Source organism: Trachemys scripta, chromosome 1 (assembly GCF_013100865.1).
Source record: "Trachemys scripta elegans isolate TJP31775 chromosome 1, CAS_Tse_1.0, whole genome shotgun sequence".
Classification (NCBI taxonomy): Eukaryota; Metazoa; Chordata; order Testudines; family Emydidae; genus Trachemys; species Trachemys scripta.
Window position 1 is genome coordinate 174,293,450 of NC_048298.1, and position 25,997 is coordinate 174,319,446.

The window sequence follows — 25,997 nt, forward strand, 5'->3', positions numbered from 1 at the left end:
TGGGCCCTTAATAGTGTCCCTTTGAAAAACTGCCAACTCTCCTCAGTTGTTTTTCCCCTCAGTCTTGATTCCCATGGGACTTCACCCATCAGCTCTCTGAGCTTCCCAAAATCTGCCTTCCTGAAATCCATTGTCTCTATTTTGCTGTTCTCCCTTCTACCCTTCCTTAGAATTGCAAACTCTATGATTTCATGATCACTTTCACATTCTCAACGAGTTCCTCCCTATTTGTTAAAATCAAGTCTAGAACAGCTTCCCCCCTAGTAGCTTTTTCAACCTTCTGAAATAAAAAGTTGTCCCCAATGCAGTCCAAGAATTTGTTGGATAGTCTGTGCCCCGCTGTGTTATTCTCCCAACATATATCCGGATAGTTGAAGTCCCCCATCACCACCAAATCTTGGGCTTTGGATGATTTTGTTAGTTGCTTGAAAAAAGCCTCATCCACTTCTTCCACCTGGTTAGGTGGCCTGTAGTAGACTCCTAGCAGGACATCTCCCTTGTTTTTTGCCCCTTTAAGCCTAACCCAGAGACTCTCAACACTTCCGTCTCCTATGTCCATCTCTACCTCAGTCCAAGTGTGTACATTTTTAATATATAAGGCAACACCTCCTCCCTTTTTCCCCTGTCTATCCTTCCTGAGCAAGCTGTACCCATCCACACCAACATTCCAATCATGTGTATTATCCCACCAAGTTTCAGTGATGCCAACAATGTCATAGTTGTATTTATTTATTAGCACTTCCAGTTCTTCCTGCTTATTCCCCATACTTCTCGCATTTGTATATACGCATCTAAGATACTGGTTTGATCTTTCCTCCCGGTTTTGTCCTGACTCTCCTTTCTCTCTGCCAATATAGCCCACACTCCCTCTCGTTTCCGACCCATCTCCCCGGTCTCCATGTTCCCCACTTACCTGTGGGCTTTGCTCACCTGTCCCCGTCGAACCTAGTTTAAAGCCCTCCTCACTAGGTTAGCCAGTCTGTGTCCGAATAGGGCCTTTCCTCTCCTCGAAAGGTGAACGCCATCTCTGCCTAGCAGTCCTTCCTCGAATAGCATCCCGTGGTCTAGGAAGCCAAAGCCCTCCTGGCGACACCATCTTCGCAGCCAGGCATTCACCTCCATGATGCATCTGTCTCTGCCCGGGCCCCTACCTTTGACAGGAAGAATTGAAGAGAATACCACCTGCGCTCCAAACTCCTTCACCCGTACTCCCAGAGCCCTGTAGTCACTCTTGATCTGCTCAGTGTCACACCGCGCAGTATCATTTGTGCCCACATGGATGAGTAGCATGGGGTAGTAGTCAGAGGGCTGGATAATCCTCGACAATGCCTCCGTAACGTCTCGGATACGGGCCCCCGGCAGGCAGCATACCTCCCGAGATGAGATGTCAGGGCGACAGATGGGCACCTCCGTCCCCCTCAGCAGAGAGTCTCCGACCACCACTACCCTACGTTTCCTATTTGCAGTGGTGGCAGCAGACCCTCCAGCCTTAGGGGTACGAGGCTTCTCCTCCTTTACTGTAGGGAGTGATTCCTTCTTTCCTGTGTCAAGAAGAGCATAACGGTTACCTATAACCACGGCAGGAGGGTTCGGAGCAAGGGTGGAGCACTGCCTGCTGCCAGAAGTAACCAGCTGCCAGTGTCCACCCTGAGCCATCTCCTCCTCCACCAGTGGTGTATCAGCAGTCCTGTGTACTGGGACAGCTACCTCAGCTGTCTCCACATGGACACTGTCGAGGAATTGCTCATGGATACGGATGCTCCTCAACCTAGCCACCTCCTCCTGTAGCTCTCCCACCTGCTGCCTGAGAGATTCCACCAGCAGGCACCTCTCACATTGGATGGTCCCCCCAGCCTGGATATCAGTAAGTGGAAATTGCAAGTTACAGTCTTTGCAAAACCACACCAGGATCTGGGTAGAGGCATCCATGCTTAGGCACTCTGTCTGGCTACAGGCACAGGTGGAGGAGACAGTAGCAGTGCTGGCACAGGTGTTGCGGGTCTTCCTAACCATCGTAAGCCTCCCTCTGTCAAACTCCCGTCTGCAGCCCCCTGTCAGCTGAAAGGGTTGTTTAAGCGAAAAGTTATGAATGTAGTTGCTTTATATACAATGAATGATGCAATCTGAAGCTGGTATTGCGTCATACATGATCTGAATTGCATCATGTTATTCCTAGAAGTCATGGATGATGCAATTATAACGAAGCTTACACCACTCTGAACAAATTGCCCTATATCAGCTCTAGAAATCATACAGTGTCGTGCTCTTATTTGTCAGTGTTTGATTTTGCAAAGGGACACATTTCTGTTTAGCCAGAGTGAGCAGAGATGCCTCGTACTTGTGTGAACAGTGCAGATAACTTCTGCTATGTTTGTGGTGAAGTGACTTTTGCATCACAAAAGCGCAGTATAACCACTATGGTTAAGAGAGCCTATCACCTTTATTTTGGCTGCAAAATTGGAGATCAGGACAAGAGGTGGGTCCCACATATATGCTGCAACACTTGTGCAACAAATCTTCGCCAGTGGTTGAACAGGAAAAGGAAATCTATGCCTTTTGCAGTGCCAATGATTTGGAGAGAGCCAACAGATCATACCAGCAATTGTTACTTCTGCATGGTGCCTCCAGTTGGGAAAGGTGTGTCAAAGAAGAAAAAGTGGACTGTGCATTATCCAAACATTCCATCAGCTATAAGCCCAGTACCCCACGGAGAAGGACTGACGGTTCCTGATGCATCAGAATCATTCTCACTTAAGTCAGACGAGGAAGAGGATGAAACTTCTGGTCCTGAACCATCAATGTCACAGGACCCACATTTTCTCCCATTCTCCTCCTCTGAACCACACCTCATAACACAAGGTGAACTGAATGACCTTGTCAGGGATTTGGAACTACCCAAGAGTAAGGCAGAGCTGTTGGGCTCCGGACTACAGCAGTGGAGTCTCCTGGCAGATGATGTTAGGGTTTCCATGTTCAGTGACCATCAAAAGGATCTTGTCCCATTCTTCCTCATGGAAGGTGATCTTGTAGCCTGCAACAACATCGATTGTGTGATGGCAGCCCTCAACATCGTTCACGATCCAGATGAGTGGAGACTGTTCATTGATTCATCGAAGACGAGTCTTAAAGCTGTTTTACTGCATAATGGCAATGTTTTGCCATCAATTCCAGTTGGTCATGCGGTCCATATGAAGGAAACCTATGACAACATGAAACAACTTTTGAGGTGCATAAACAATGACCAACATCAGTGGTAGCTTTGTGGTGATTTGAAGGTTGTTGCTCTCTTGCTTGGTCTGCAGACTGGATACACAAAGTACTGCTGTTTTCTCTGCGAATGGGATAGTCGTGCAAGAGATTCCCACTACATCAAGAAAGCTTGGCCACTCTGACAGTCATTGGAGCCTGGGAGGAAAAGTGTTCAGCATCCACCACTTGTTGCCTCAAGGAAGATTTTACCACCACCCTTACACATCAAGCTGGGTCTGATGAAGAACTTTGTCAAGGCCATTGACAAAACACAAGCAGCTTTCAAGTACCTCCGTGGAAAATTTCCAAGGTTAAGTGAAGCTAAGATAAAGGAAGGTGTCTTTGTTGGTCCTCAGATTCGTGAACTTCTTTGAGAGGATGCATTTGACCATGCACTGCGTGGCAAGGAAAAGACGGCATGGAAAGCCTTCCAGTTAGTGGCAATAAATTTTCTCGGAAACAACAAGGCAGACAACTACAGGTTGTTGGTGGAAAACCTCCTCAAGGCATACAAAAGCCTTGGTTGCAACATGTCACTAAAGATACATTTTTTGCACTCTCATCTAGATTTTTTTCCACCGAACTGCGGAGCAGTGAGCGACGAGCACGGCGAGCGATTTCACCAGGACATTGCAACAGTGGAGAAATGCTATCAGGACAAATGGAGCCCATCAATGCTTGCAGACTATTGCTGGACAGTGACAAGAGATGCTCCATTTAATGAATACAAGAGACAAGCCAAGAAGCGCCGAGTAGACACTGAATAGGACTAAACTATGTACATAATAGTTTTTTGCCTTTTGTTTCATAATAAATTTGATTTATATAACCCTTTTGCTGATTTTTAAAGTGTTACATAAACAGGACAGGTGAAATATTATCATGTAAAGCAACCATAAACACATGAAAAGACCTAGGTTTACAATTTATGATTAAAACTCTACTATCTACACAATATACATAGACATAAAATGTAAAAACTTAAATATCTTAGAAACAGTAGCCAATCAGTTGTTTTAATTGTCATATTTGAATTCAGCACATCAAAATACATAATAAATAGCACATTTTTTCTCTGAAGCAGATGACTTCTCAAAAATTGTAGACCAGTGTAATTTAATGCACTATTGAAGTAGATACTTATTAATCCTTGGAGTATGGAGGATATGGATGTTCAGTGTTATACACTGAAGGCTGTGTTGTGTACAATTGGCATTATTTGTATTCCTTTAACGCCTAGAGACCATACATAAAATGAGGATCCCCATTATATTGCCTATTCTAGAAAAATACAACAAAAAGATGGTCCCTACCCAAAAGAGAGTCTTGCAATAACTCTTTTTAGTATTTTTTCTATTTCATCACTAAAGCAAGTTTCATCTTGCTCCCTTGTGAAGTGCTGGATGATCCCTCTGTTTCTTCCCATTTTCCACCAGGTGGGAGCCTTAGCTTACCTGCCCTCCTTAGAATTCTGATAGTCTCATCTCTATAACTGCTAATACTGGTTGCTTTCTGTACTTGCTGGTTCCTAGGAGTAGAGGGAGACTATATTGACAGGCAACAGGGATCAGAGGTGCCTGTGGTCAGGACTTGATCCACCCAGGAGTCCCGCCCTATTTTCCCAGCAGCTAGAAACTCTGTCTGACAGGCTTATTGCTGTTTGGTGGCTCTGCTGTAATTTCTCAGGTGATAGGAAATCCAGCTAATTTCCAATGTGTTAAAATACTGCACTTTGTATCTCATTGCACAAAATAAAATACACAAATATATTTAAAATATAATAGTGTTAAGTCCTTCTGGAATGAATGGGATTTTCAATATTCATTGTAATGTTTTTGTGCTAAGCATTACTGTATATTCCGAAACTTTTTGCAGTAATTTGAAAAGAACACAAACTCAATAGTAAGAATATTTGATTTAGTTTGATTTAAATTCCCAAAAAGGGAGGATTATTTTTAGTTTTTAGCCACTGAAAATTAAGCTCATAAAACGTGAAATATCACCCCCGTGGACTAATGCCTTCTCATCAAGGATTCAGATTTTTTAGAGCAAATACTTCATTGTTATTGGTTTAGGGCTATATATAGCAATGAATGTAGCTGCCTTTTGTTGAAATGTTCTTAAAGATCATTCATGGTGAACTGAGTCAATTTATTTTAAAGATTCCTTTTCATCATAGTTAATTGCTTGTATTGATTTTTGGGGGTTATTCCTCCCCCCTCCTACACAATTTCACTTTGGAGTAATTCTCCATGTTTGCATGACAAGTACTTGAATGCAAAACATATGGTGACAAAGGAGGCTCTACCCTAATTTATGTGATTAAAAATGTGTGGCAGAGAAGAAAAGATTTAAATAAGCACTCCACTTGTGCACTGACTGGGTTTAGTGTAGGGATCATTAGCTAATATAGGCAAAGAAAAATTATTACAATAAATTATGTGAATCATGTTCAAAGTAACTATTTTTTTACATTAGAGCTTGATAGTGGTGGTGAAATGTATACTAAAGTATCGATTGAGTTGGTTTTTTACCCTATTGAATAACTTTCAATTCCATTGTTGCTAACTTTAATAATAAAATGGTTGCTTAAACAACCAGGATTTTCTGCTGCATAGAAAATATGTTCTACCATTGTTCTACCTGGGCAGTGAAATCATAATGTGGTAAATTATATTTATGGCCTTACAGTAGTCATCTTGGTTCCAGCTTATCCTGTCATACAATTAGAATGTGACTTCACAGGAGAAAACTCAATCTTATTCTGTGCTGGTGTCCAGTGTGAGGGGGAAGGAGACCTATGGAACCTCTTCACGTCCTTCCTTCATGAAAATAATAGTGCATGATAAGTGTAACTATGTCCTAGGGGTGACCCAGCTGACATGTGTGCGCTGCATCACATCACCAGGAGGCTGTGGTGTGAGCTAGCTAGTGTTCATGTTGCCATCATTAAGCACTTTGCAAGAGATGATGGTGCACAGCGTGCTCCTGATCAGAAAAGCATGAAAGTGCACCCTAGAATCCAGAGCTCAGCTATGTTTTCTTTTTAGGACTCTCTCTCTGTTTGTACCAGCCAGGAAATGTGCAACTGGACTGTAACGGATCTGTCATACAAATGGGAGGGGGATAAGACATTGAGCTGTATGTCACACTTTAAAGATGATAAATGCTGTCTGTCTGGTTGGATGAGGGACAGAAAAGTGTTTTTTGTTTTGGTTTGGTTTGTTTTTTAAATGACATGACATTCCAGAAAACAGAACTGAGGTAATTGTAGTGATTCTTCCCCCCTCCGTCCCCCAGTGTCTTACTGGCCTAATGCAAGACTTTGTTTGCAGTCACTTCCATTCTGAGGTTGCCCATTCTTCATCCTGTGCATTTTCAGGTTTCCCAGGAAATTGTATTGTAGTTGTTCTTCACACTGTACTGAATGCCATACTGAAATGAATATAGATCAAAGAAAATTCACAAAAAGAAGAGCACAAGGTAATCTGGTGATTCAAGAAGCCAGGGGAGAAATTGGGGATTTGTACAAGTCTCAAATTTCATATCTGTATCCCAACATCTCAGTAGTTTGGGAATATTCTGATTGGGTATTTGGATGATTCAGGCCTGTCATTAATAGAAATATTCACTAAATACTCTGATCCTATGGAAGAGAAATAGCGCCTTCCTGCTTTGTGGTCAGAACCCAGGAAAGCGAGAGAGATAGGATATTTAATCAAAAGCATAACAGGATGGTACAAATCAAACTTGAGTGATTGTTTCTTTATTTTGGGATATCCGTGAAAACCCTCCATTAATAGTAAGATTTGGATGATGATTGATTCTCTGCTTTATTTTAGGAGATCAGTTCAACTTGAGCTCACATAGGTGTGATTTGGGGGAGGGGGCACACACCATATTTATTCTATTTTACAATTTGTAGCTTGTAGTGAACCATATTTTATTATGGCCTGATTGCATGAGCTCACCTCATATGGATATTTATTGCTTATGTTAAACAGATACGAACTTGCAGTGCGTATTGCCGATGGTCTTGGATATAAGTAAGACTGAATGGTATAGGTATGTTAAATTACCAGGTTTTCATAGAATATCAGGGTTGGAAGGGACCTCAGGAGGTCATCTAGTCCAACCCCCTGCTCAAAGTAGGACCAGTCCCCAACTAAATCACCCCAGCCAGGGCTTTGTCAAGCCTGACTGTAAAAACCTCTAAGGAAGGAGATTCCCCCACCTCCCTAGATAACCCATTCCAGTGCTTCACCACCCCCCTAGTGAAAAAGTTTTTCCTAATATCCAACCTAAACCTCCCCCACTGCAACTTGAGACCATTACTCCTTGTTCTGTCATCTGGTAACACTGAAAACAGTCTAGATCCAGCATCTTTGGAACCCCCTTTCAGGTAGTTGAAAGCAGCTATCAAATGCCCCCTTCATTCTTCTCTTCTTCAGACTAAACAATCCCAGTTCCCTCAGCCTCTCCTCATAAGTCATGTGCTCTAGCCCCCTTATCATTTTTGTTGCCCTCCACTGGACTCTTTCAAATTTTTCCACATCCTTCTTGTAGTGTGGAGCCCAAGACTGGACACAGTACTCCAGATGAGGCCACACCAATGTTGAATAGAGGGGAATGATCATGTCCCTCGATCTGCTGGCAATGCCCTTACATATACGTGTCAGTGCCCCTACTTATACTTGATGGCTTGCTATTTAGATTTGAGGAAAGTATGGGAAAACTGTTTTTCTTTTGGAGAAAAATGATTGGGCTCATAAGTACTCTCCTGGACAGTTGCATGCAAACTTGGCTGAATTCTTTACTCAGATAAATTGGTACAGGTCTGCAAGTCAGTTTAAACCAGCAGAGAATTTGACTCCGTAACTGTAACACAGACGTTCCTTACCTTACTAGTTCTAATATTCAAGGCAACAGTCAATATGGCATACAATTTGGAGCTCTGTTACTTGCCTTTTGGTACGTAACACTTTTAGGCCTAGTTTCTACTACACTCACTCACATGGTATTAATATTTTACTCTGAACAGGTTTCCATAGGATTACACAAGTAGTAAAATACTGCTCTACATGAATAAATGATTCTGCCTGAGTACATACGGGCTGCAGTTAAATAAGCTGTCATGATGTTTTGGACTTGGATACCTAAATACCTTGTATGAAAAATTTATGACGCCGCTGAATAAATCTGTTCTAAAAATCATAAAATGGGCAAAGCGCATAAAATAAGTTTTTAGACACAGATGTTTCTTTATTAGTCTAGGGGTAGAAGTAGAAGCTGAGGTTAGTAAAGTAGTTTACCAGAAGCTTGTTAATCCCAACAAAGTGGTGGATTCAATTTTATGTCAAAACATCTGCTTGTGTATAACTTTCTCTGGGGAGGGTGTGTGTGTGTGTGTGTGTGTGTGTGTGTGTGTGTGTGTGTACGTACACGCATGTGAATTTGGCCAGATTGGCTGTATGATAGCACTTGAATTAGTCATGGAAAGATGCCAGTCTTTGAACGTTATCTGTCAACTGATTTATTTTGTACATATAATAGTGCTGTATTTGATGAAAAGCCCATCAACAAAATGCATTACATCATCTGAAATGTAGCTTTGCATCATTTCTCTTGAATTGCTAGAAAGAAGCTTAAAATAAATATTAATATTTCAACTTTCCTAGCTTTGAAGAGTATAAACAAAATACTTGATGGATTTAATCATTCTTGTTTGGCAAGAAAAGGAGTTACTTAAAGGTGACTGCAAGGGAAAAAATGGATTGCTTTTTTTTGGCTCTTGTATAAGGAAATTCTGAACGGCTTTTTATTTGTTTGTTTAGCCTTGGAAATACTAGGAATGTCAACTAGGAATGTCCTCTGTTGGACTTAAGGGTCTAAAAAGGATTTTAATCTTAGAAATAGTTCTTTTAACGCTTTATTGAAGAGATGATGTTGGAACTTGACCAAGATGTTGTTTTCTCCCAACTGTTTTTAATGTAAAAAACCTCAAGAGTTTTAAATGATCCGAATAAGAATAAAGTGCCATCGCAATCAGGTTTCACTTCCTTGCTCTGTGATGTGATATCCTACTAATTCTCAGTGTCCCATACAGTTTTAGGTCGCCTACCCCATGTGGAACCAGTGCATTATCTCAGATGCTTGTTGGGTAGACAATATGACTTTCTAAAGTAATTAAGTAAAATACCAGCAGAAACATCCAACGTTTACGGGATTCTTTATAGATCATGAAGAAACAAAGGGCACAAGAACTCCCCATCATTGCCCCCTTCTTGCAGGTCAACTTTAACTTACCAGTGTCCAGAATCTGCCACTCTTACTTATATTTAGTAGTTCCTTATTCCACAAGCAGTCCTACTGAAATGAATAGGACTGTGAGTAAGAGTAGCAGAATCTTTCCCTAGGAAGCCGTAGCTCCTTAGGGAGCTTTAGCTCAAGTTATAGCAGCTCACTTGATTTGGGAGCCCTCAGTTTAATTCCTAGCTCCACCACAGTGTGAGATGTTGGACAAGTCACTGAGAGTATGTGTATACTGAAACGGGGGGAAAAAGTCTCTTAGAGCTTGGGTCAACTGATTTGGGCTTGTTGTGGGGTTAAAAATAGCACTGTAGACGTTCCCACTTTTGAAACTTGCTGCCAAAGGTCTCTTCTCCTTCCTTCCTTCCTCCCCCTCAGTAGACATACCCTTCATCACTCTGTGCCTGAGATCTCCATTTGTAAATTGTGGATACTTGTACTTTCCTGCCTCACAGGGGTGTTGTGAGGATATGCACATGAAAGATTGAGGTGTACAGATACTGTGGTGATGGGGGACATATGAATATCTTAGATTCTTATGAAATATAAGAGATGAAACCATATCTTCATGGAGTAATTTCTGTAAATTTGTAAGCGTAATGTCTTTGGTAAAGAGAATAGGAGTTTCTTTAGAACTTCAGTTTTCTATTTCTTGTTTTGAAAATAATGCCACCTTAAATCTGAATTATAAAAAGGAAATCTTATTTTACTCCCATCTTAAGTTATAATAAAACTTTATATAAGTAATTTGTATGTGATTTCTGAGATTTATATAAATCTTAACAAATCACATACAAATGACTTTTTTTTTAAACTATGCCATTTTGTCAATACACATTTTCTCTCTACTGTAAACATGGCAAACAAAGTTTTCAATCTAAATAACAATACTTGTGTAAAAAGAACTTCAGAATGGCATGTTTCTAACAATGAATTTATTTTGCTAAGACACATTTGAAAGATTTTGTTTTTCCCTGCAAAAGCATTTGAATATTTCTTTTTTAATTTTTCAGTCATTGTTTAACCTGCTGGAGTTTCGAAGACTAGTTTTGAACTACAATCCACCTGCAAGTGCTCAAGATTTGCCCCGAAACCAAAAGGTAAAATTAGAAACATACGTTTCTAGTGACTAACCCACTGGCATTTCTGTAGTAACTCAGTTTCATACTGTGTGTATGTTCTAGTTGTTAATAATTTCAAAGGCACTAAAAATATTTACTTTGTGCTTTGTAGGAAGGAGAGATTGGAGGCATTGCAAGTTCATGGTAGAATATAGGGCTGGGGTTAAGAGATCTGGATTTTGCTACACTTGGAAGGCTTTGATGGCATAGTTATACAGGCATACTATACTAGCAAAACACTTCCAGTATGGATGCAGCTTATAGCAGCAAAATTTCACTTTTGTTGTTACAACTTAATTCCACCACCCCATGCAAAATAAGCTGGACTGGCAAAAGCAGTTTTGCCTGTATAACTGCATCTACACTAGGGGCTTTTGCCAGCACAGCTGTGTAGGTCACTAATCACGTCTAATCACACCCCCTAACTAATATAGCTATGCCAGCAACAGTTTGTAGCTTAGACCTGGCCCCACACTCTGTTTAATATTGGGCCTGATTTTCACAGATGTTAATTACCCACAAATCCTCCTTTTGAAATTAAGTACTGTACTATTAACTGATTCATCCTCTCACAACATAATTGGGAGGAAGGTTGGTTTTGTGCCAATGGCTCTAGAAGGGACTCAGGATTGAATTATTAGCTTACCTCAGACTTCCTGTGTGAATTACTTAATCTCTCTGTGACTTAGTCCACAGTGTGACAAAATAGGGATAATAACTTCCTTGCTTTTGGGTGTGTTTGAGAGGATAAATTCATAGGTACTTGGGATGCTCAGATTCTACAGTGATGTCAGACGGGAACAAGTGAAGCCTGGAGATGTTCATGGCCTAATTTTCAGAGGTTGGGGAACTATAGGTCACGGTGTCTGAGTCATTTGAGTAAGACCACAAGATGGTGCGCAACTGGTACCATGTAGGCTGTAGTAGGAACTTATTAAGGCATGGTAAGGGGACAATGTATTCTATTAATTGAAAGAGATTTGATTGCATCATAGCTTTCCATAGCCAAATAGCTGTCCTAAAATATTTTTCTTTGCACATTACCCACTGATCTCTGTCTAGCATCTCAACATCAGTTACGTTACCTGTCTTAGTGGCAACTACACATACTCTTGAGTTCCTTGTCTTGGTTTTCTAGCACTTAAAATACAGTTGGCTCATTACGTGGCATCAAGTAAATGAGCTTCAGATGTTGCTATTGAAGAATCATCTCCTACACGGGGTTGGCACTTGAGATATTATACAGATTCCATTTCCAAACATACTATCTTGTAGACGCTGTGACTATCTCAGGCTTTGTCAGACTAATGATGCATGGAATAGCACGTCAGCCAAACATATGGGCTTGATTGTAGGCATCTTGGCAGCTGGTATATTGGAGATTCAGATAGGGTTGGTGAGAGCAAGAATCCTTAGTAAGGGTCTATATTTTCCTTCTATGTTTAATGATAACTTATGTTTTATAGACCACCTTCCATCCTGAGAGGAACGAATAATATAAATTGATGTACATGCATTTCTTTACCACTGGAAAGCGGCCACCTCTGTTTTGAAATGCTTCTTGTTCTCATAGCAATGCAATAATTTGATATGAAGTGAAGGCACCATATCCAACTGAAACTGCAGGGAGAATTCAGAAAAATTACTGGTTAGCACTTGGACAAATATCAGAGCAAAGACCCTTGCTGTTAGGATGCATCTTCAGTAGGAAAAAGGTGTTTTCTTAAGTCATGTTAGCTATGTCTATACTAGCACTTATGTCAGCAAAATTTTTGTCATTTAAGGGTGTGAAAAAATACCCCCCTGAGCAACATAATTTTTGTCGGCATAAGCACTTATGTGTTCAGTGCTATGTCAGTAGGAGACTGTCTCCTGTCGACATAGCTACCACTGATTGTTGAGCTCGTTTTATTATGTCAACAGGACAGCTCTCTCCCATCGGCATAACGCGATTACACGAGCGCTTTTACAGCAGCACAGCTGTATCGGTATAGCTGTGCCGTGTAAGCTAGTAAGTGTACACCTGGCCTAAGGCAAGATAAAATCGTAGTGAAATAAGGCACGGTATAGTTTTAACATTGGCTAGCAGTTGAGGTGAACTGTTTATCTTCATTAGGATTGTATCTTGTGTTAGCTAACATGTGTTAGCTAGCATGAGTTAAGAATGCAGCATTTTTTTCCCTAGTGCAGACAAGGCCTTACTTACAACAATTTTTCAAGATCTTTGTTTTATGTGTCTTCATGCTCTGATGGATTGAGAGTAGGGTTGGATGCCGGGAACTCCTCATTTTAACTTTGGCTTTGCTTTTGTGTGTCTGTTGGTGGGTGTGCTTGGGTAAGTTACTTAAACTTTGTTTTCAACTCTTCTCACTGGTGCAAGAGCTGTAGTACATAAAGGAAAGTTTGTGCTAATGTGCACCATAGGCAGTATGATTTGCTGCAGCAATGAAGTATTTCTTCAACACTGTCGTCATCCATGTATTTAACTGATATCACTCAGTTCAGCAAACAAATCTGATAGAACCACACTGAGAAATGGGTTGGCTCCGGGCCACTTACTCATAGTCAAGGAGATATGCATTATAACTTTTTATTGCTGGTGTAACTTTGGGAGACCACATAGGCTACTGTGACCACACGCTACCATATTTTGGCCTGTAGAGTAGGGCATAGTATTACAGATTATGAGGGAGCCGACGTAGTAATGTTAAATCCGTATTTTTTTGAGCATATATTTGAATTTGAAACTAAAACAAAGAAGGTAGTGGTATTGATGGTCATATTTACATAAAATACTCATTTTCAAGTGCACAATGGTAGAAAGAAGCACACTGGAGTAATTTAAATAGTAGATTTTAATCTATTATAAAAGCCTTAGCATAACTTGAAAATTTGTCATAGTTCAGTTTTAATCTAATTTATAATGCACTACATTATAAATACAGTTGTTGTTTTTTTTTAAACTAATTTATTTCAACATAACTACTGGCAGGGTAAATTATTTGAATTTTACAAATTGCTATATATAAATTATTTTTTCTATAAATTCTTTCCAAATAGTTTTTTCCTAAACACAATTCTCTTTTGGTTGTAGACACAAACTCATTAAAATTTAGTTTATACTGTGCTAAATGAGCTTTGTCTTATAGACATTCACTGTTGTACTTTGTCCTAATGCAAAAAATGTTTGTGGGCCTGTATTTAAAGTATTTTGAACTGTACAATATTTGCTAGAAGATTCTAGCTTGTGATTGGTCAGGTATTGTTAATTATTTGTATCATGGTAGTTCCTAGAAGTTCTCGTCCCTGTGTTCACAAACATTATGAAAAGATGGTTTCTGCCTCAAAGAGTTTACAATTTGGCCGCCATTCTACACAGGCTTATGCACTGAGAATTCCTCTTAAAGCCAATGGGGCTATTCCCTTTGGCTAAAGTTAAACATGTGCCTAAGTCTCTGCAGAATTGGCATCTGTGATATTGTATGACACAGGACTGCTGTCTGCATGAGTACCCCTAACAAGTCAAAAGTAGGAATGAGATGAGCACTTCAGTTAGGCCTAAAACTCTTCAGAACATTGTCAGAATTTTAAAACAGCACCACCCTCCTCCTACCCAATGCTTTCCTGGAAGATACTACATGCAATGTAGTCTAAGATACAAACTATGAAAAGATGAACATTAAAACTGAAATTTCCTGTAGTGGAATACTGCTGTGTAAAATCTGAAATTCTATGTACCTGAATAATTTAAGACTCTAAAATGGGAGAAAATTAAAGAGCTAGGAACACCTAAATAAAAATCTGATTTAAATTTAAAAAGCCAGTTTTAAAACTTTAAAAAACATTATTTTTATTAACATTGGAAAGAAGAGTGTATTAGATTAAATGAAGATTCTATGAACATTTACTCTTTTTGACTTTTTGTGAAGTAGGCTGGAAGAGCAGGTAAATCTTTCTGGAGGCTTATATGAATATGAAAAGTATTTAACATGCATGCAGAATATATTCACAATTATTATTCCTACTTTAAAAATTGTTTGACACCATTTTATACACATTGCTCTTAAATGTACCAGGTAGCATTCCCTAGAACTGCCTAAACAAGTCCATTGTTTGTTTGATTAGACTATGCAATTGTTTGTTACAGAGCAATCAGTACCAGTTTGACTAGCACGCTTGACATCTATACCATGTTAGGGTGTTGGTACATTTAATTTATATTTGGAATAAGTAGTCTTTCTGTCTTTCCTAACTAATGAGCATCATTCATGAGCAGTATTAGCTGTCCTTTCAGAAGCCAGAGAGGTGTGGCTAGCGTCATACAGTACCTGGGATAAATTAAACCTTTACATTTCAGTTCACTTGATTTTTGCAGTTTTTAGCCTATTTCTAGCCTACCTATTATTTTTGTTTCTCTCCTGAAATTAGAGAGAGAACTACATATTACCGTACAGTTATTTTTAATAGGATTAGAGGAGATAGAGCAGGTCATTATGTAGGGGATCTTGCTCCTAATTCCATCAAGGGAAGCAATAATGATGCACGCCATCTTTGCAAATTTATGGCCCACCTAAAGCACACGTATTCCAGGGAGTTTGCTGAAACAGTGAGTTCATCAGAAGCAGATAAGCTAAAAATCTGAGTAGAACCGATATAAGCTTGTTCCAGCTTTGTTTCCTAGGGTTTTTGAAGTTTAGTTTTAAATATGTCTAGTGATGGGGTTTCTGCTTTCTTTGGGAAGCTTTTACAGACTGATAACTTAAAATCTTCCAACAGTGAGATTTATCAGTTTTACTTCTTTTTCTTAAATTTCATCTAATTACTCTTGTTTTTCTCTTCTTGGACCCACTCTAAACAATTCCTCCCCCTACTTAGTGTGCCTACGCACTAAATATTTCTAGGCAATTATATTGTCATCACACCCCATCCTCAGTTGGCCAACATACTTTTTAATTGCAGTGTAAAGTAAATAGTATAGTTAGGAAATGGTAGTACAGGAATAGTTAATATTCAGGCAATCATGGATTACAGTTGATCTCTTGTAGAAGTTCACTTTATAAAATGAAATGCTATTGAACTGAAAGATCATTAGATAGTATACTTTTTTTTTCCTGGTGTTAATTGTAAACTGAGAGTATCATCTTGAACCTTATAGTTAGTCATGGAAGGATTACAGTTTTATTGGTAATTCTCAGTAAACATTGATTTCTTCATACGCACCCACACTTGAAAACCAGAGATTTAGACTTTTGAATTAGGTTTGTTACACATGGACTAGCAAATGAATAGTAAAAATAGGTATGACTTGTTGATTTAAGGATATTTATTTTATGTATTTTGACAGTGTTGACAGCTTGTTCTTTAACAGTGTATAAAGGTTTAACAATTGAATCTCAACATCTGTCATTAAATAATTGGTTAATTATAATATAATTTCCCGCAACTGTTAAAAAAATGTAAATTGATAAAAATTCTTAAACAAAAAATTGATCTGTCAGTTACTAAAAAAAATCAAAATCAAATTCTGCAAGCCCATTTATAGTATTAAACGCAACCCCATGCTTCCACCACTTAAACTGTTCAGCTATGCCTGATGTCTGAAGGCTAAATAACCATTAAAGTCTAGTTTCTAAGGGCTTGTCTACACTTACAGTGCTGCAGTGGCACAGTTGCACCACTGTAGCGCTTAGTGAAGACGCTACCTACGCTGATGTGAGAGCTTCTCCAACTCTCTGAAAAGCAGTAGCTATGTCAACAAGAGAAGCCCTCCTGTTGACATAGCACTGTCTATACCAGGAGTTCGGTCAGTTGTAACTGCATCACTCGGGTATGAATATTCCGCACCTCTGAGTGACATAGTCATACTGACATAAATTCATAGTGTAGACGAGAGCTTAGAAGCTAAATTTCACTACTCAAGTTTGACTGCATTTTTTTGGGGGTGGGGGGTCCACATTCCACGTAACATAGCACAAGTCAAACAAAAACCATGTGGTCACACTCCTGCATTGCTCATGTTAAGTTTACAACTTATATGGTAGCAGACTGAATATTAGTAATATGTGTGTGTAATATGCTCCCAGTTTATAAACTATCTTTATAGTTACAAAACTGATAAAGTACTTCATGGAAAATTGTTGAATATTTATTTATTTATTTTATATACAGGAACATAGGAATTTGCCTTTCATGCGTGAATTGAGGTATCTGTTTGCACTTCTCGTTGGTTCAAAGAGAAAATACGTTGATCCATCTAGAGCAGTTGAAATTCTTAAAGATGCATTCAAATCAAATGATTCTCAGCAGGTAACATTTATAATATTTATATTTTAAATTGGATCTCCTTATGGTCTCTGAACAGTAGCAAATATTTAACCTACATAAAAAACAAAATATACTATGTTCATATTTGGTGACAATAAGATTTCTAAGTCTCTTTTATTCACGTGATTGTTGTCCACGTGCAATGTTGTATGATCTCATTGGAGTACTGTTTTCAGACACAAGGTCTAAATCCATTTCCAAATGGAAGGAGGCTTGTGGCTGAGTATGCCTAACATAATCCATGCTTTTAAATTAACCCTCCCCTCCCACACCCAAACAAAAAAACAACAACTTCAAAGCAGTGTTAACTATTACTTTACAAAGAGTTTTACCAGATCCATGCTCTTGCATTCCAGCCTCACATGTAAGAACCAGAAGTTAAATGGAGTTAGTAGTCTTTGTCAGAGTCTTACTCATGGGGGGCACATTAGAGCCCTGAACGGGACTATTTTTAGTCCCACTCCCATCCCATCCCACAATACCCGCTCCTGCTATTATGGCAGTGGGTCCTGCGGGACTGGTAGGATCCTGGTCCCACTGCAGGGGTCTACACTAGTGCCGTGCGGGGCTCTACAGCACATCTCAGTTATTAATCTTGGCATGTTGGATCCCCAGATGAGGGGAAGAGGCTAGATATTTATTCATTTGGGGAGTTTTGGTACTTTTATTTTGTTCTAAATCATAGCTGTTACATTTTACTGTTTCCAAGTAGTTGTTTCTACTTAAATCTGTCGTTTTATCCATATGGACTTAGGTGGCTAAATCATTTGCTTACAATACACTGAGTTCAGCATTCCATGTGGATAGCATCAATCGCCACGTCATATACCAAAGGACTTAGGCATGTATTGCAGTACTGGGGTGCATGAGATCTGCCGAAGTATTAGGGATGTCCTGGATATTGAGTAACACAACACGTTCTAAGAGCCAGGATTGGAAAACCATTGTAGCATGGCCTTGAAACACTTAGATTTTGGAGTTCTTGTAAGTGCGGAAGCCACTGTTCTGCACTTAATAGTGTTCAAGAATACACATAAATATGTATTAATCATTGTTTGTTTTCTTAACAGCAAGATGTGAGTGAATTCACTCATAAACTATTAGATTGGTTAGAAGATGCCTTCCAAATTAAAGCTGAAGAGGAGAGGTAAGGGTTTTTTTGATATGTAAAAATATATATTCATATACATCTTCATCTAATTTCCTATCCTAAAGAACATTTAAACTGATTTTTAAAAGACAACTGACTCCTCTGTCCTTTCCATCAACCAATGGCCCATATTATGAAAATGAAATTTTAAAAAAGGAGATAACTTGGGTCCTGTCTACACTGGAAAAAATAGGCCTTATAATATATAAGAAGTGCAGCTCTCTAGTGGTAGCAGTGGTGTAAGTTGTAAGGTAGTTATGGCTCAGTAATTTTTATCATTTTTGATCTAATCCTGTTCATAGGCATTGTTCATCTTTGCACTGGACATTTTTTTTTCATCTTTCAGGCATAGATGCAAATTGTCTATTTTGTTGATTGTAAATGTTTAGGATTGATTAAAAAGAATTAGTGGACACTGAATGTCGAGAATTTTCTTGTTTTAACTACTGTAATGGTCCAGTCCAATTCCTGATGAAAAGACTTCTGTTGAATTCAGTGACAGTTGGATCTGACCTTAACTTTAGGGTATATTTGTTTTCTTGTTCGTATTATTCCTCTCCCTCAAAACCTATTTATTTTGTTGCTGGGACAGATGATAACATCTTATTGTACTTCAGTAAAAACTTGATTTTTCTAAATGGAAATATGTTTCTTTCTAGATACTGTCAGTAAGTTTTTGTTTTATTTTGCGATCTTATCTTCTTCATCTTAGGAAACATAGGGAACTTGGTATGAAAATAGCAAAATATTAAAGAACTAAAATGCATCCTGGCCAGTCAGTTGGCTTTTGCCTTTAAAGAAAATTTGTTTTTAAATACACTAGTTTAAATACTTCCAAAACTTTTTCCAATTTCTTCTCTCAAAAGCTAACTATTCACTGTGTCACTGAATATCTGTACATTTTTTGAACAATTTAAATTTTTTAGGAGGGTGGCGGGAACTCACTCTTACATGGTTATGTATGTTTACAAGCAATCTTGTGAATTGACTTCACTTCTGAGTTTGGATATGCATGGAACTTGCCAGAATAAAATACATTTACTTACTTTGTAAATACACTTCACCATTGTGAATACATAAATCCTTAGATTACCATGAACCGATGAAAGTACAAAACGTGACATTTACAATAATTAAAAATGAACTATGCCACTATATAGATTTACGTAATAAATGCAAATGCTTCTTTCTTTTGTAACTGTTGGTTTATGTGGCTGTTGTTTTTGGTCTTACAGTTGCATATTTCATGTTTTTAGGGATGGAGAAAAGCCAAAGAACCCAATGGTAGAGTTGTTTTATGGACGATTTCTAGCAGTGGGTGTGCTTGAAGGTATGCATATTATTGTACTTGAACTAGAAATGATGTCAGTTGATAAATTTTTAAACATATGTCTAGTTAAATGAACTGTATAATTGCACACATTTCTAAATGATACCTTACTCCACTTTACCTCTTTAAAATATGTACCATAACCTAAGTTTCCTATAAGCCACGCAGCTGCATGGCCCTGGAGCAGCCTATCAAGGGGTGCGCAAGCACTCAGAGCTGCGGTGGGGAGAGGCATCTCTCCTCCAGGCCCAGATCTACTGTGGCAGGGAGAGGCGCCTCTCCTCTGCCTCAGCCCTGGAGGTGTCGCAGCTGGGCAGAGATGGGGAAAGACGCTCTCCCCCAGCCCCAGAGCTGGTGCGGCCAGGGAGGGGGCGCCTTTGCCCCTGCCTTGGAGCTGCCGGGAAGAGGCATCTCTCCCCTGGCTGCTGCGGGGAGAGAGGGCTGGGGGGAATTCTCTCTCTCTCTCTGCCCTGGCCCCGGGGCAGCCTGCAGTCCAAACCCCTCATTCCCGGCCCCATCCCAGAGCCCGCACCCACAGCTGGAGCCCTCACCACTCTGTACCCCAACCCTCTGCCCAAGCCCTGAGCCCCCTCCCACACACCGAACCCCTCGGCCCCACTCCCACCACACATCACCTCCATATTGGCGACATAACAAAATTTGTTCTGCACATGCATGGGAAAAATGAGAAGGAACATTGACCCCAATGTGACCATTTTTTTCCTAGAAAAAGGAAGGACGTGGATAGTGGTTGGTTATTTATTTATTTATTTATTTATTACTAATGTAAGGAAGATTCGATAATTTCCAATAGAGTTGAATGTGTGTTCAGAGCAGCACAATTTAGGTAGAGTTGAGTGTAAACACTCCTGAGAACTGGCAAATATTTCCTACTAGGCTACAGAAAATCCTGTTCCAGCATGTGTTTGCAAGTGAGCTTGTTCTCTCTATGGAATGTGTAACAGTTTAAAATTTGTAATACTTTGAAGATTATGATGTTCCACTTCTACAGAAATCACTTCAACCAAATTTCAAGTGACTTCCAATTCTGTCTTTACCTGGAACATCTTCCCTCCTGTGCCTCTCTCTGCTTCATTCTTTATTCATATTTAGTAGATTTTAGTGGTTGAGGAGTAAAATAGTCAGTCATTTGAATATTTCATCCAAATCATTTCCCCTCCAAAGTAATTTATTTTCATGCATCTAATTGATTAGTATATAATCTGGAACAAGCGAACATAGTACCTATCTTTGTTCCCCCTTTTAAGGAAGACTTGATGAATTATGCACCAGTCAGCCTAACTTTGAAACCTGGAAAGATACCGGAACAAATTATTAAACAATCAGTTTCTAAGCACATAGAGAATAATAGGGTTATAAGGAATAGCCAGCATGTATTTGTCAAGAACAAATCATGCCAAACCAACCTAATTTCTTTCTCTGACAGGTTTACTGGCCTCTAGTGGATAGGAGGAAAACAGTAGATGTGATATCTTGATTTTAGTAAGGCTCTTGACCCAGTCTTACATGACATTCTCATAAACAAACTAGGGAAACATGTTTTAGATGAATTACAAGTTGGGTGCACAACTGGTTGAAAGACCATATTCAAAGAGTAGTTATCAACTGCTTGCTGTCAAACTGGGAGTTTGTATCTAATGGAGTCCCACAGGGGGTCAGTCCTGCGTCTGATACTGTTCAGCATTTTCATTAATGACTTGGGTAATGGAGTGGGGAGTAGTGCAAATTTTTATAGGCATATCACATTCTAGGGTGCAATCCAGACAGTGAGGGGTTGTCACCACCTGTCCTTCAGCCTTGGGTGCCTCACAGTGCTTTGCTGCTGTAACTCCCAAACTGGGCCCCTTACAAACAGCCAGAGAGCATGCAGGTCACACTGAGTGTGTGTGTGTATAGCTGCAGCCTGCCAGTGACTTCTGTCACACATTGTCTTTCACCAGCCTTGATTACCATTTGCCGGGTGACCCCAACACATTCCCAATTCCAGATACCTCTCCCCCCTATCCCAAATGGGTGTTCTCCAGTATCCAGCCCTCTCCAGTTATTAGAGGTCCATTGCCCCTGTAAGAGGTCAGTGAACAACAGTTTACTACTTTTGTTGGAGTTACCAGACAATTCAGTTTAAACACAAAACTGGATTACCTTTGATTTTAAAGAATAAAACAAGTTTATTTAACTACAAAGAGAGATTTTTAAGTGGGTACAAGTATAAGGTATTAAAGTCAGAAATGGTTGCAAGAGAAATAAAGATAAAACACTTCAGAGTAACTAAAATTTAACAAACTAGAGTGTTCAAGGTGACATTTTTACCAAATGTTTCCTGCAACAGGTCAGAACCCCTCCCAAAATCCAAAGGCTGTTTTTTCTGTCTTCTCACATGAAATAGTGAGATAGAGATAGGATACTTGGGGTGTTTTTGCCTCTCCCTTTTATAGTCCCGTCACCCTTTGAAATGCGTTTCCATGAGGGTTACCCCTAGATAAAGTTCCTTCAAGCTATGAGGATGGAGACTTGGGGTCTCATGGTGAAAGAGGTTCTGTGGTGTTTGTTAAAATGAAAATCAATCTATTTCTGCCCCCTTTCGCTGCCAAAGAATGGCCATTTGACCAGTTATTGCCAATCAACTTTGACCCTTGGCTAGATGCGTCAGCATGTCTTTTGTCTTCAAGAAACTGGTTTACCCAGTCCCCAGACGTGTTTGGTAAACACATTTGTCATAACTTCCGCTTATGTTCATAACTTACATATAATGTTGCTACATGTATTTCAGCATGATATTATTGACCACCAAGCTATTAGTTTTCAAATGATAGTTTACAAGGCATATTTTGTACAAAGACTATGACAATGGCGTGTTGGGTATGAATACAGGGATGCATTGTTTGCAAATGACGCCAAGCTGGGAGGGGTTGCAGGCACTTTGGAGAACAGGATTAGAATTCAAAATGATCTTGAAAAATTAGACAGTTGGTCTGCAGTCAGCAAGATGAAATTCAATAAAGAGAAGTGAAAAGTACTTCACTTAGGAAAGAGAAATCAAATGCACAACTACAAATTGGAGAATAACTAGCTAGGCAGTAGTGCTGCTGAAAAGTATCTAGCAGATGACAAGTTGAATATGAGTCGTCAATGTGGTGCAGCTGCAAAAAAGACTAATATAATTCTGGGGTATATTAACAGAAATATTATATGTAAGATGCAGGGGGTAATTGTGCTGCTCTCCTCAGTGCTGGCAAGGTCTCAGCAGTCTCTAGTTCTGGGTGCCAAACTTTAGGAACAATGTGGACAAATTGGGGAGAGTCCAGAGGGGAGCAACAAAAATGATAGGTTTAGAAAATCTGACCTAAGAAGAAAGATTTAAAAAGCTGGGCTTGTTTAGTCTTCTGAAAAGAGGACTGAGGGAGACCCTCATACCATTTTACAAATATGTTAAAGGATGCAATAAAGAGGACGGTGATCAGTTGTTCTCCATGTTTACTGAAGGGAAGACAAAAAAGTAATGGGCTTACCCTGCAGCAAGGGAGATTTAGGTGAGGTATTAGGAAAAACTTTCTAACTGTAAGGGTGGTTAAGCTCTGGAATAGTCCTTCAAGGGAGTGTGTGGACTCCTTGTCATAGGAGGTTTTTAACAAGTTAGGCAAACACCTGTCAGGGAGGGTCTAGGTTTACTTGGTCCTGCCTCGGCACAGGAGGCTGGACTTGATGACCTCTCAAGGTCCCTTCCAGCCATATGTTTTTGATTCTCTGATTCTAACACATGACTGACTAGAAGCTTAAATGATAAAAGTTTATGCATAAAATCTTAATTGTTAATACCTCTCTCCTGCCAAGGTAAGAAATTTGAAAACACAGAAATGTTCGGCCAGTACCCACTCCAGGTTAATGGCTTTAAAGATCTTCATGAGTGCCTAGAAGCTGCCATGATTGAAGGGGAGATTGAATCTTTACATTCAGAAAATTCTGGAAAGTCTGGCCAGGAGGTGAGTTACATGTTTGGTTCCTGTAGGGGCTAATAGTGCCTCTTTATGATGATGTAAATAAAAAGCAAGATTATTAACCAAGAGTGCAGATCCCCACACAGCACTGTACTGGTGATCACGCAGGCTGCTGCTGTAGTGGCGTAAGCCTATCCTAAATCATGCCTTTGTATGTAATCATGCATTGTGTGTGTAAGGGGTGCAAATGGCTACTGCTCACCTGATAGATCAAATAAAAGGAGTCAATTCAGCATCGGGCTCTGGAGAAGTGTACGCTGATGTAAAAAAACTGCTGAGTCTGCTTACATAGTGCAGCCCTGAGTGAGCATTGTGTCTCCAGTGGGACTGGAGATGTCCCACTGCTGAGTTATGGGTCCACCTTATTCTTTCTGTGAGGGTATTGAGGGTCACATGACTATTTTTTTGCATGGGCTGCCCTGCTTTTGCTTGAACACAGTTGCCTGGGTAGACATAGTGGTGAAGGTGGCACAGGCTGTAACAATGCTCATTTGCATAACCCCTCACTGTCATGGTTGACTCGATCCTCATTTGCATATTGAACCATTGTGTCCTAGAGAGCACACACAGGCTAAGCTGTGCTGGGTTCCTTCTGACTAATTAGGCAGTGAATTTGGGTGCCTTACTATTTGCTTCTGCAGATTTTAAGCTCCTGCATGACCTAATGAACTGGCATTTTGCAGGTAACAATTTTGGTCTGAATTTAACGTACAGGTGATATATATGTACAATGTTGTTCATAGTACAATTATAGAATGGTGGATTTTGCCAGGTATAATTGGCATTTTTTTCTTTTGACAACTTATCCCCTTCAGAAGAGTCTAACACCCTACATAATAACTGCATATCTATCTAGTCTGGGACTAGCCTGTTTGTAATATGTTAATAGAACTTAACTCTGACCTAAGATTTAATAATAAAATAAAAAAAAAAAGAAGTCAACACTCCATTATTTGGGGTGGGCTGGATTATTTAGAAATTTATTTTTTATTTGAATAAATTAGGATGTAAATGTACAATATGTATGCAAAAGTAGAAGGGGATGAGATGATTCTTTTTTCGCATCCTCCCATAATGGTTAAGCCACATTCTCTCAGTTTATGTATTTTCACTATCCTGTCACACCTATCTCAAGAATGTGAAATCCTTCCTAAAAGGATTGTGTTGTCTCCTTAGTTCAGATGTCCTTCCTTTCGTGTAAATGTTACAATAACAAAATGTTACTTCCTTTAAAGTGATGTCAAAATATACATTTGCTTTTAATTACAAAGCATAATAAAAACATCCTCCAATTTGTAGCTGTAATTTCCAATTTGCTAATACTAACAAAAGTTTTAAAATTTCTCCTTCACGAATTCCTTTACTGTCAGCTGCTGTTTGTTTTACGTTTGCCTACAGATCCCACATTCGTGCTGCTTTTTTAGATGACATTTTCTATTTGTTTTATTTGTTTTATTATGGTCACCTGCACAAATACCCTACAGCCTTATCGTAAAAAAATTGAATTTATGCTGAAGTTGTAACACCTTTCCTGAAGCAAACACACAAAGAAAGACTTCGCTCATGTATCTCAGTGCAGTATGAAGCACAATTTTTTTATGAAAGTCAGTGGTTCTTCTTCGAGTGATTGTTCACGTCCATTACACATTAGGTGTACGCGCGCCGCGTGCACGGACATCGGAAACTTTTTCCCTTAGCGGCTCCCGTCGGGCCGGCGGGGCCCCCTCCTTCCCGCCAGAGCGGCGCCCCGCTCCAGGGTATATATATATCCCTGCCGACCCGACCCCTCCAGTTCCTTCTTACCATCCCTGGCGGCGTTGGAACAACTCTGTCGTCTGAGAGTGTCCCTTAGCAATAGTCATTAGAGTTATCTAGCAGTTATCAGTTATCAGTTACTGTTTAACCAGTAGTTAACGGCTCATTAGAGTACTTAAAGTTCCTGCTGGGGTTGTTTGTTCAGCCCCGGCACCAGCCCCGGGCGGTGGGGTATGCCACACGCCCAGGTTTTTAAGGCCTGTGCCACGTGCCGCAGGCCTATGCCATTGAGCGACCCCCACGCTTCATGTCTTCGTTGCCTGGGGGAGGCTCACCAGAAGGAGCGCTGCAAAATCTGCAAGGCCTTTAAGCCCAGAACTAAAAAAGAGAGGGACTTTCGCCTTAAGCAGCTGCTCATGGAGACGGCGTTACAGCCCTCCACTTCGACGGCACCGTCTGCCTCCGTGAGGAGCGCCCCGGCTTCGGTGCGGGAACCGGCGCTGGCGGGTCACCCGAAGACCGCGGCACCGACCCAGCGGGGAAGTGCACGACGCCGATCGTCTTCGCCGGCGAAAGTGAAGGGCCAACCTAAGGCCCGAGGTCGCTCCCCACACAAGAAGGCGGCACCGGTAAAGACCTCGAGTGCCCCTAAGGCCGACACGGCCTCATCACGGACCCCGGTAGTGGCTCCGGCGCCGAAGGGCCCGTCGAGCCCCGGGATGAGCGCATCGAGCGAGGATGAA

At 40.1% G+C, this 25,997-nt stretch overlaps 1 protein-coding gene across 7 annotated transcripts in view; it reads left to right on the forward strand.

Annotated features, from left to right (window-relative positions):
• USP25 (ubiquitin specific peptidase 25) overlaps nucleotides 1-25,997 on the forward strand; it is a 154,461-nt gene that overhangs the window by 69,932 nt on the left and 58,532 nt on the right. For all 7 annotated transcript variants that reach the window (XM_034792727.1, XM_034792688.1, XM_034792696.1 and 4 more), the window contains 5 exons: nucleotides 10,572-10,658; nucleotides 16,848-16,985; nucleotides 18,074-18,150; nucleotides 19,410-19,483; nucleotides 23,336-23,484. In XM_034792727.1, coding sequence (XP_034648618.1) covers nucleotides 10,572-10,658; nucleotides 16,848-16,985; nucleotides 18,074-18,150; nucleotides 19,410-19,483; nucleotides 23,336-23,484 — 525 coding nt within the window. The remainder of the gene's footprint in view (nucleotides 1-10,571; nucleotides 10,659-16,847; nucleotides 16,986-18,073; nucleotides 18,151-19,409; nucleotides 19,484-23,335; nucleotides 23,485-25,997) is intronic.